At 41.3% G+C, this 12,473-nt stretch overlaps 2 protein-coding genes and 1 non-coding gene across 3 annotated transcripts; 2 read left to right on the top strand and 1 right to left on the bottom strand.

The window, feature by feature from the left end:
• Positions 1-4,336: 4,336 nt before the first annotated feature.
• Positions 4,337-7,752, top strand: LOC137733832 (uncharacterized). Its single transcript, XM_068473028.2, has 2 exons — positions 4,337-5,249; positions 6,866-7,752. Exons 1-2 carry the CDS (start codon positions 4,501-4,503, stop codon positions 7,506-7,508), a joined length of 1,392 nt encoding a protein of 463 aa, XP_068329129.1. The 5' UTR covers positions 4,337-4,500; the 3' UTR covers positions 7,509-7,752.
• On the top strand, positions 5,859-5,953 carry LOC137720417 (small nucleolar RNA snoR109). The gene has a single exon (XR_011066513.2). It is a non-coding gene; the product is annotated as a small nucleolar RNA snoR109 (small nucleolar RNA).
• Positions 7,753-7,905: 153 nt separating the features above from the next.
• Positions 7,906-12,473, bottom strand: LOC137733824 (calcium-transporting ATPase 2, plasma membrane-type). Its single transcript, XM_068473023.2, has 7 exons — positions 11,913-12,473; positions 11,558-11,612; positions 9,513-11,461; positions 9,246-9,404; positions 8,956-9,127; positions 8,542-8,840; positions 7,906-8,456 (listed from the first exon to the last, which is right to left on the bottom strand). The coding sequence occupies exons 1-7, from the start codon at positions 12,084-12,086 to the stop codon at positions 8,217-8,219; spliced, it is 3,048 nt and encodes a 1,015-aa protein (XP_068329124.2). The 5' UTR covers positions 12,087-12,473; the 3' UTR covers positions 7,906-8,216.

Raw genomic sequence — 12,473 nt, 5'->3', positions numbered from 1 at the left:
AAGAGCAATCCGATGATCTATGTAACACAAGCAAAACCTTAATTGCATTAATTGATCTTGATAGAGGTTGGATTATTGACTTCGGAGCCACTAATCATATGACTTTTGATCGTACTTTATTTAATTCTACAACACCACCACCACGGGATAGTATTGTCATTGCTAATGGAGGTGTTGCCCCGATTACAGGGGTGGGTTCAGTAGCACTCACTGCTACTCTCTCATTACATAACTGCTTACTTGTTCCCACACTCTTTAGCCATTTGTTATCAGTGGGACAAGTCACCGAGCAATTAGACTATGTTGTGCTAATGTTTCCGTCTTTCTGTTTACTTTAAGATATCTGAACTCAGGCAATTATTGGGTGTCGTACTAAGAGGAGGGGATTGTACTATGTCGACAATGTTGCACAAGGTCAGGTTCACCAAGTACGAAGTTGTGATAATGGAAATGTGAAGACTGTTCAATTGTGGCACCATTGCCTAGGTAGTGCCTCCTTTGGTTATTTGCAGAAATTACTTCCATCATTATTTAACAATATTCCATATTCTTCTTTAAAGTGCAATGTATGCACATTAGCTAAAAGTCATCGAGCTTCGTATCCTCCAAGTTTTAATAAAACAACAGTTCATTTTGAATTGGTTCACTCTGATGTATGAAGGCCATCTCCAATTCCTACTCAGCATGGTGTGCGTTGGTTTATAACATTTGTTGATGACTGCACCAGAATGACTTGGTTATATCTCATGAAACATTAGAGTGATATGGGTGAAATTGTCAAAAGGTTTTATCATATGGTCTACACACAATATTAGCTTTCGGATAAGGTACTTCGGTCTGATAATGGTGGTGAATACATTAATCAAGACCTTTCTCAATTTTTCCAGGACAAGGGCCTTCTCTATGAGACTACTTGTCCTCAGACCCCACAACAGAATGGAGTAGCCGAACAGAAAAATCGACAAATACTTGAGATTACTTAAGCCCTTCTCATTGGTGCTTGCACACCAAAGACTTATTGGGCTGATGCAATGACCTGTGTGATATATTTAATGAACCAAACTCCATCACATGTTCTTTTTTTTTCGCACTCCGTTGGCCATGCTTGGTGAACATGTTTCCATTTCCTTCATTCTTCATCTTAAACCACAAGTTTTTGGTAGTGTGGCCTACATCCATCTTCACAAAAATCAACGAAGCAAACTTGATCCATGCGCAGTCCAGTGTGTTTTCATTGGCTTTAGTCCCTAACAAAAAGGTTACCGATGTTATCATCCACCTACCTAACATGTTTACGTCCCCATGGATGTTACCTTCTCCGAAGATGAATTGTTTTTTCTTCCTAGCCATACTCTTAAAGGGTAGACAACCTTAGATGAAGACTATGGCTGGTTTGATGTACATGCCGACTACCCAAATAATAGGTGTGTTGAAGACCATGAAATTGGGCATATGAGTCCGGAGACAAATGGGACAAATGATGGAATTACTGATAAGGCTGATGATAAGTTGACAAATGGGCCACCAGCATATGGGCTACATAATGATGGCCGGACAAAGACAACATCATATATTGATAAGCATAATGATGGGCTGTTGATAGAAATAGCTGCATCTAGGCCGCATAATGGTACCTACCCACATGAGCTTGGGCTCTTTCCTATTGCTAGAGGCTTTGCCGCTGCTGATGCCAGCCCAGATGGGCTTCCCACAGATGATGCCTGCCTAGATGGGCTTCTCGCTGCTGACACCTATCCAAATGGGCCTTCTGCCACGTGCCCGAGTACCATCTTAAGAAACAACCCTCCTTACACTCCTCCAATACGGGTCTATGATCCAACAGATATCCTCGAGGTAATGCTCACTATGAAATTATTCAACCACTTTATGTGTTACCTCCTAGACAGAATCGAGGAAAACCGCTATAAAGGTACTTTCCAGAAGGGGAGGTATGAGACCCTATTGCAAATTGTGTCTCCACTTATCGACTCTCACCGAAATACTATGCACTTGTTAACAAATAAACACCATCAAAATACCTACCAGAATGGAAGAATCCTTGAAAAATCCAAAATGGACAGATGCAATGCAAATTGAGATGGAGGCATTACATAAGAGTAATACGTGAAATGTGGTAACACTTCCTACGGGGAAAAAAAATTGTACGGTCTCAAGCAGTCGCCTAGAGCATGGTTTGGAAGATTCACTCAGGCCATGAAAAAGTATGTATACAAATAGGGAAACTCAGATCATACTTTATTCATCAAATGCAAGGATGGTAAATTTACTTTACTCATTATATATGTTGATGATATGATTATCATAGGGGATGATACGAAGGAAATTGAACGGCTACATAGGTACTTGGCTTCAGAGTTTGAAATGAAAGATCTAGGGGGACTCAAGTACTTCCTAGGTATTGAGGTTGCTAGATCTCGAGAAGGGATATAATTGTCACAATGTAAGTATGTGTTGGACTTGTTGTCTAAAACAGGTATGCTGGCATGTAAACCGGCAGATACTCCAATTGTGCAAAATCATGACCTTGCGATCTATCAAGATCAAGTTCCAACAAATAAGGAGAGATATCAAAGGTTAGTGAGAAGATTGGTTTACTTGTCCCTTACTAGGCCAAACATTACTTATGCGGTAAGTGTGGTGAGTCAGTTTATGCATGCACCGAGTGAAGATCACATGGCAGCAGTAATGCAAATCCTAATCTATTTAAATGGAGCTCCAGGAAAGGGTTTAATGTACAAAAAGCAGGGACACATGGAGGTGAAAGGCTATACTGACACAGATTGGGCTGGGAATATTACTAATAGATGATCTACATCAAGTTATTTTACATTCATAGCCGATAATCTTGTGATTTGGAGAAGTAAAAAACATAATGTAGTGGTGAGGTCATTGGCAGAAACTGAATACAGGGGAATGACACATGGTATTTGTGAACTTTTGTAGATTCAGATTCTTCTTACTGAGATTGGCTTTAAACCCAAGGGGTCTATGTTGTTGTACTGTGATAATCAAGCAGCTTGGGAAATAGTTAACAATCTGGTGCAACATGATAGGACCAAACATGTGGAAGTGGATGGACACTTCATAAAGGAGAAACTTGACGTTAAGTTGGTTGACATTCCATTTGTGAAGACAGAAGAACAGTTGGCAGATGTTCTAACACATGCAGTTTTTGTTACCAAGTTTCAAGACTCACTCGACAAGTTGGGCTTAGAGGATATCTATGCACCAATTTGAGAGGGAGTGTGGACGTGAGTCAACCCCGACAAGTTAGGAGAATAATTATTTATTAGGAATATAATTGCGTTTCCTAATTTAGTTAGGAGTCCTTTATTATTCCTTGTATCACAAGATATATTTCATATATAATGCCTCCTAGAGGGAGAAGAATAATATAACGATTAAACCTACTATCTTATAGTTTTATCTACTCTTGTTGATATGAAGATCATCTCTCCAAAAATTCATTTAAACCTAAGGTAGTTTAGTCAATCATTGGTAGCAAACAGATAGACGTTTTGTAATGATTTTATCAGTTCAGGCCATATATTTTTACATAGGTCAATGTCTAAACTTATGTAACAAGTCCTCCATATTAATTAATTAATTAATTAATAAAGTGCAGACTAATTCATTCATGAGTTTTGGTTTTATATTATAGAAATAATAAACTATGAATGAGTCCATATGATTTAAGGTATGGAAACAATGTCCTAAACGAGGTTAGGGTAGGGAGGCTTGTATTCCATAGTTACTTACTCCTTAAACAAAGTTCCTAATTGTTTAGGAAGTCAACTAGACATTGACTATGTGGAAGGACCGGTCTATATCGCAATAAGGTTAACATGGTTTCATATCACAATAAGGTTAGCATGGTTTTGTGCTAGGCGTGATGGACATGTAATGTATGTACATTTGTTTGTCTATTGAAAAAGTTCACTAAACACTGACCGCCCAAGAAGCTTAAACATATGGATGGCACTGACACCACCACCGCTACCTACCATCATCACCAATGTCCCGCTGCCACCACCCACGATTGTCATCACTACAATCATCTCCACCTCCACCACCACACTATCATCACCACCATCTCAATGTCCACCACATACCACCATCATCGTTGCTACTGCAAATCATTGCCCAAAATCATCACCGACATCGCCACCACCCACCATCACATAACAGATTGGATTACCATTTTAATTAGCTATAACCCGTGTCATCCAGCCCACGAAACGGTTCTTACTCCTTAGAGAACTGAAAAGCAAGTTCGGCTCATTTATTAAATAAATTAAACCCTTGTTCGGCCTATATATCGAACCTGGGCTCAGCCCTTTATTCGGACATAAACAGTCAAAAGTGCAGATTTTGGAACAAAACCCCTTCTTGCTCTTTCACGCCGCAGCCATTGAATTTGAACAAATCTCCTGAAGCCGCCCCGCTCCGCTCCGTCCACTCCACATTCACATTTCAGCCATGGCGGAGCTCAAGCTCTCAGAGAGTCGAGACCTGACCCGAATAGAGCGCATAGGCGCACACTCCCACATCCGCGGCCTCGGCCTCGATTCTGCCCTAGAAGCCCGCGACGTCTCCCAAGGCATGGTGGGCCAGACTTCCGCCCGAAAGGCCGCTGGCGTCATTCTCCAGATGATCAAGGAAGGAAAAATCGCGGGTCGGGCTGTTCTTCTGGCGGGTCAGCCGGGAACCGGCAAGACCGCCATCGCCATGGGCATGGCGAAGTCGCTCGGCCTCGAAACCCCGTTCGCGATGTTGGCCGGAAGCGAGCTCTTTTCTCTGGAGATGTCGAAGACCGAAGCCCTAATGCAAGCTTTTAGGAAAGCCATTGGGGTTAGAATCAAGGAAGAGACTGAGATCATCGAGGGCGAGGTCGTGGAGGTTCAAATTGACCGGCCTGCGGTGGCCGGAGCAGCTTCGAAGACGGGGAAATTGACGCTGAAGACAACGGAGATGGAGACTGTGTACGACTTGGGGGCCAAGATGATTGAGGCTTTGGGGAAGGAGAAGGTGCAGAGTGGGGATGTGATTGCCATCGATAAAGCTTCTGGGAAGATCACCAAGCTTGGTAGGTCATTTTCGAGGTCGAGGGACTACGATGCCATGGGACCGCAGGTTAAATTTATGCAGTGCCCGGACGGGGAGTTGCAGAAGCGCAAGGAGGTTGTGCATTGCGTCACACTTCATGAGATTGATGTCATCAACAGCAGGTACTTCAAAATCTCAGCTTGTATTTTTTTTCCTAGTCTTAATTTACGGAGCATGCTGCTGTAAATTACAAGTTAATGAGTTTATGCAATCATATATTCTTGGGAAAGTTGCAATCTTTTTGGGCTAATGGGAAATTAGTAATTAGCCTGTTAATTTGTTAAACATTAATGAATGTATGTATTCCGTACTTAGAAGTTACCTTTTAGAAACAAGCTCTATGGGTGTTTATTTTTTGGTTCGTTCATTACCCCAATAATTAGTCAATGGTACCTTTTACTCCTTGTTAGTCCACTGTTGAGGATGATGGTCTATCGATGAATTCTGTGACGTAGTTATCGGTGGTGTAGGGCACTAAGAATCCTTTTGTGTCTGAGTTGGATGTTTTGTAGCTCAGCTGTGGTTAATTTGAAATTTACTTGAGTAGTAGGTTTGAATCATTTAGAAGTTAGAAAGTAGAAATTTCTCTCCTCTTCTATGTGCATCAAACAAAGAAAACAGTTTATATCGTTTTTCTGTTTTGAAAAAGTATATGTAGGATTTTAAAGCTACATTTACCAAGGGAAGTGTTTGAAAAACAACATAGTACCCTTAATCTTGAATTGCCAAAGCCGCTGTAGCAAATCAAATAGTTGAGAAGCTTACAGGCCGGCTGTTGTGGGATTTCTCTCTGTTGACTGATCTGCTTACCGAGCTTCTCACATTTCTTTAATTTTTGTTTTTCGTTTTTCGTTTTTTTTAAGGTAATCATGTAAGAAGGGGAGAAGAGGGGAATAGCATAGGATTTAGCCATCCCAAGAGGCTCTAACATCAACACATTCATCAGGTCACCTTCCTGGCAAACTTGCTTTGAATACCCAGTTGTTTGCATCTATTGGTGCCTACATGTCTTGGATGGGCTTATTTTGTTACAGTACCCCTAGGAAAACCTTCATTCAGTCACCTTCCGACCAAAATTAGAAAGTTTAACCTTAAACTTAAAGGCAGCTTGATCAAAATCTGTCTTTTCTGAACCTTGAACCCAAACTTATTGCCGGGTTTGGGCGAAAGAGTGAACTTTTTTCTGTTGCTACAAAGTGGTTCCACATCGTTACTCAGATGTACTTTTTTTGGTCACTTAAATTTGCAGGTTAAATCTGAATATAACAGAACTCTGTATCTATTTTGCATCGTAGAATTCACAAGAGAGAAGTACGTATGTGTTACATGCTTGGATGTTATAGAATATCATCACTTTTAATTTTTTGGGTTATTAAGGTTTGATGTAATAAGTGGCTTCTTTCATAGGCATACATATGAACATAAATCTCTACACGATGTTTTAGGAATTTATCAATCTTTAAGATTGTGTGACTTTGTTTGGTGTTATAATTGTGATCATGATAACTGTGGCTGCTTTGTTGCTTTATGTTTCTAATGAATTCTGTATACAATGGATACATTGCAACTGGCACCTATATTAAAAGTCTGCTCAAATTTAATAAATGAATCTTGGCTTGTAAGTTGAGGAGGTCTTGTTTTTTTAGTGGTGGAGGTGGGGGTTGTTCTACTTTAGACTCAGTACCGGCTGAGGATACATGACATTCTGTTATCTGATTTTATTATCTCTCTCATCCAGAACACAGGGATTTCTGGCTCTCTTTACCGGTGATACTGGTGAAATCCGCTCAGAAGTGAGAGAACAAATTGACACAAAGGTAGCAGAGTGGAGGGAGGAAGGGAAGGCAGAAATTGTACCAGGTGTTCTCTTTATTGATGAGGTGCACATGCTTGACATTGAGTGCTTTTCATTTTTGAATCGTGCATTGGAGAATGAGATGGCTCCCATATTAGTTGTTGCTACCAACAGAGGAATCACTACAATCAGAGGCACAAATTATAAATCCCCTCATGGAATTCCTATTGATCTCCTCGATCGACTGCTTATTATCACCACCCAGCCTTACACAGAGGATGAAATTAGTAAGATTCTGAACATCAGATGCCAAGAAGAAGAAGTCGAGATGTCCGAAGAAGCAAAGCATTTGTTGACCAAGATTGGTGTTGATGCATCCTTGAGATATGCTATACATCTCATAACAGCTTCTGCGTTGGCATGCCAAAAGCGAAAGGGAAATATTGTGGAGATGGAGGATATTAACCGAGTTTACCATCTGTTTTTGGATGTGAAGAGATCAACACAATACTTGATGGAGTATCAGAGTCAGTACATGTTCAGCGAGGAAGGTGACGATGATGATACCAATGCCATGCAATCTTGAGTGATTTCTTCAGCCTAGAAACAACTGTTTATTTTTGTATCTTACTTTCGTGTAGGCAGCACTGAACTTATTCATGTGAAAATTGCATTACTACCTTGGTATGTAATGTTTATCTGTTAGATTTTCGGTGTGAATCTGTAATCTGAAAGCCGCAGCAGCAGCGTTTAAGGAGTTCTGAGAGGCCAAAGTTGAACCGATGCTGTTTTTAATCCGTCGAAGATTTATTGAGCTTTGCTTTTTACAACTCTTGGAACAGTTAGATTCAAAATGAACTTGATGGAAGGTGTGTATTTGTTTTGCAGGTACAATTTTGTCAATACTGAAAATAAGCGGATATTTGCTATCACATTATACTTTTGAAGTTATGTTAATGATAATATGATTCACAACTAGGTAATGCACAGAAAGGGGAACCGCGTGAAACTAGTTAAATAGTTACATAAACGATAAGTCGATAAGAAAATACAGTGGACGAATTACAGGACCGGCAACCAACCATGTGTTTCACCATGTCAAACTTGAAGGATTCCTAATTTTCAGTTAAACATAAGACATTGGCTTAATTAGCTAATATCTGCTAATTCTGTTCATCATCTCATGCATCTTTGCAGGATGTGGAATTTTCGGAGAAATGTTTCCCAATATAGGCTTCTAAGCTCCCTAACTTTGTTCTTTTGTTGTCTTACTAATCTCTAAATCTTCTGTTGTTCAGACGGGAAACATCTTTAATCCGGCAGCAATCGGCATCCCTAAAAACCCAATGAATACAGTCACGAACCATTGTGCCAAGGTGAGGGGTGCTGTGCTTGCAAATTTTCCCAGGAACTCGATAATAATGATTTGGAACACAACTGTGAAACCGAGGACTGTGACGAAGACATAGTTATCCAGTATGCCCTTGAAGACATCTATTTCCTCCATCTCTCGCGAGCTTATTTCGTTGAAAACCTGCATAAACAGAATCAGGTCACCCTTCGTAGCAGTAAAAATCGTCAGCAGTAGTCCTTGTATGAGTAATTTTAGAAAAGATTACCTGGCAGAACACAAATGTGTTGAAAATCAATGTGTTGAGGATCACATGAGAATCCGGTCCGTATAGACCAAACATTGCTTCTCCTTTTGCCTGAAGGAACCAAATCATCGTAAACTGATAGAAAGACTGCCCCAGAATGTTCCTCCACATTACATTGTTGATAAAATTCTGTCTCTTTCCAACTGGCGGACGCTTCATTAGGTCATTATTCGGAGGCTCAGTGGCAAGAGCAAGGGCGCCTAATGTGTCCATGATCATGTTAACCCACAATAGCTGCACAGCTGTGAGAGGAGCGCTCCCTGAAGCACGATTTTTGAAACGCAGAAGTGAGAAATGGTTTCTACGAGGGATAGGAAAGTATGGCCAATTTTGTTACACAAGTGGACAACATATTGAAAATGTGAGCCGGCTAACCTGTCAAGCAAGCAGAGGAGAAATTCACGATCAATGCAACTATATTAACGGTCAGCTGGAATTGCACAAATTTTTGAATGTTGATGTAAACCGAACGTCCCCATTTCGCCACTGTTACGATGGTGGAGAAATTATCATCCAGAATTATAACATCAGCACTCTCTTTGGCCACCTGAAAGCATGGGAAATATGATTAGTTAAGGGCTTATTCTGTAACGCTTGCTTCGTAAGGGACAACAATGAATGTGAAGATATCTGGCAATATAGAGGACTATATAATATATACTCACCTCAGTTCCAGCAATCCCCATGGCTAGTCCAATATCTGCCTCGTGAAGCGCTGGGGCATCGTTTGTTCCATCACCGGTGACAGCAACAACTTCATCAAATGTGGTCCGCAAGTGCTGCACCAATGTATGCTTGTCAAGAGGTGAAGATCGAGCCATCACCTACACGAGAACTCAAGTTTCAGCATCACGGATTCATAAACCATACTTGTTAGTCAGTAAGAAACAAACCCGAGCGATTATGTTCCTCAAAGGAAAGGGAGCTAGTACCTGAATTTTAGGAATCAGAGAAAGCAATTCTTCCTGATTCTTCTCTCTGAACTCCGGACCTTCAATGGCTATGCCATCATCGGTGAGAATCCCACATTCTCTTGCAATAGCCTTTGCAGTATTTATATTGTCTCCAGTAACCATTCTTACTGTAATGCCAGCTGAACGGCAAATTGCAACAGACTCCTTGACACCGGGACGAACAGGATCCTTAATTCCCACAATTCCTAAACAAGTAAAACCAGAAACAGGTATGGGATTCTCTGGAGAGAAACCAGTTTCTAGTTCTGTATACGCAAGACATAGAGTTCTAAGAGCCTCGCAAGCAAATTGCTCAATAGTAACTTTGAGATGGTTGAGGGATGCTTCATCAAGGGGAACAACATCGCCATTTGAGTTAATCACCTTGTCGCAGCTGGCCAAAACTATTTCTGAGGCACCTTTGGTGTGCGCTCTCAGACCTCCTTCGGGAAGCTCCAAGATTACCCCCATCTGTTTCTTCGTTGAGTTGAATGGCTCGACTTTAACAAGCTTAGAAGCTTGTCCCGCTGCTTGGAAATTTCCACCTAGTGACAAGCCAAGTTCCAACAAAGCAGTATCTGTAGGTGTTCCCAACAGCTCATACTTTCCAGCTTTGTTAACGACAACTTCTCCGCCGGTGTTGTTAAAGATTGATTCTAGCAAAAGTTTCTTAGCAGTTTCCGGAAGATCAGAGAATAAGCTAGAGGCCTCATTGGGATTGCTCACCTCCTTGACATTCATGCAAATGCATGATTTTACAACGGTCATGCGGTTGGTTGTTAGCGTCCCAGTTTTGTCACTGCAAATATTTGTGGCTGATCCCATAGTCTCGCAAGCTGCCAGATGGCGAACAAGTGCTTTATCATTCATCATCTTCTTCATGGCAAAGGCAAGGCTCAATGTCACAGCCAGCGGCAGCCCCTCAGGGACAGCAACAACAACAATTGTAACTGCAACAGCAAAGAATTCCAGCAGCTGCATTGCATCATCTCCATTCCAGCTCCAGTGTGTCCCCTCAGCCAGTTTACGACTAAACAATCCTTGCACCATAACTGCAAAAGTCACAACGGCGAATAAAAGGCCTATCTTTCCAATAATGGTTGCCACTCCATTCAGCTTCACCTGCAGGGGGGTTTCATCATCTCCGCCTTCGCTCAGAGTCGCCATCAATTTACCCCACTGGGTTCTCATCCCAACCGTTGTAACCATCATCTTGCATGACCCGTCTTGGACCTTAGTCCCCGAAAGAAGAAAAGGGTTTTCAGGAGTTACCATTATTGGCTCACTCTCACCAGTTAAGCTTGATTCGTCAATCAACACGGAAAATCCTGATACGAATAGCCCATCTGCTGGCACTTGGTCTCCAATAGAAAGATGCACAATATCGCCAGGCAGTAAATCATAGATTGACATTTTCTGCCTATATCCATTTCTTGTTACTTGCATCGCAATCTTCTTTTTCTCCTTGTCCAAGTCCTTGAACTGCAACGATTGGCGGTAATCACTCGTTGCTGTTACAAGAACAACCAACAGGATACTCGCAACGATTCCAAGTCCATCATGTGCTCCCACTGGCCACCCTTCCATTGCTATCCCAACTACCAAAGACACGAATGCGCACACTCCGAGGATGATAAGAGTCATATCCTGAAGGGCTTCCCAAACAAATATCAAGAAACCCCGTTGCTCACTCTCGGTAAATTTATTGATTCCATAAATCTCCTGTCTTCGAGTGTGCAAGTCTGATTCGGTGTTGAGCCCATCTTTTACTGATGTGGAGATCTTTTCTGCGATGCCACTTACTCCGCCATGAAATTTTAGCTTCTTTACATCGTGGCCTTCAACAATGGATCCTAGTTCATCAGCGCAAATGTGAAAACCTGCGTCCGTAACTTCCTTGGGTACGACGTAGTCGCTTGGCTGCACACCTGCAGACGTTAGAAATTTAGAACAACCATAAAACCACCTCGTCTTGTTATATGATGAACTGATGATGTTTCATCTTTAATGCCAAATAGACTCACCTTGAATAAATTGAAATGCAGCTTTAGAAACCAAAACAGCAATCCTCAGTTTCTCCTGCAATATTCAAACCAGAAATTTATTAAAGGATGAGTAAAGAATTTGAAGTTGAAAACTATAATTTGAAACGTCTTGGTCGTCTCTGTGTTTGTTAAACAGAGCATGAATGCTCTAGTACGCATGCTATATGATAAATCATGGGAATCATATTGTTTTATGGTCTGTAACCTTCGTATTAATTTATTAAATAATTAGCACTTGAGCGTTACATCAATACATAACATCCATCGACTGACAGACGAGGTATTTCTAACAAGAAAAAGAAGAAGAGCGAGAGAGGTGAGATGAAATAAAGACCTGATTGGTACGGCGCATAGCAGCGGCCTCGAAACGCTTGGAAAGATTGGCAGTGAAGCGAAACCGCCGTTTCGGGTTCTTGACAACGCTGCAAAGGTTCCTCCATTTCTGCAACGTTTCTTCAGACGAACCCTTCGGCTTCACTTCCCCGAACTCTTGCAAATAGCTCTCCATCGACCAACTAATTTAACTACCTTTCTTTCACTTTCTTATCCAAGCAATTAATTATATTTTATTCTTTTTATCACAACCTCCTCCTAGAGATTAAACACACAGGCATATATATATGTAGAGCGAAACGCGTAGGAAAAGCGCTTTTGAGAAAAGGAAGTTTCAGTAACATTTCTCGGAAAGAGGAGAGAATAAGAAAATGGGATTTGTTTTCTTCTTCTCTGTGCATTTGTGTACGGAAAATACGAAAAAACTGAGTGGAGGAAGAACGACTGAGGATCCGAAATTTTGGTGGGAATTGCATGGCTTGAGAGCTAATAGCGCTTCTTCTTCTTCTTCCTCTTATTTGTTGCCCTATCTCTCCTAATATTTGCGCGGTCAACGCTCAAC

This window comes from Pyrus communis, chromosome 15 (genome assembly GCF_041283825.1).
Source record: "Pyrus communis isolate YQ-2024b chromosome 15, ASM4128382v1, whole genome shotgun sequence".
Taxonomy (NCBI): Eukaryota; Viridiplantae; Streptophyta; class Magnoliopsida; order Rosales; family Rosaceae; genus Pyrus; species Pyrus communis.
This window is presented reverse-complemented; position numbering and strand designations above follow the sequence as displayed.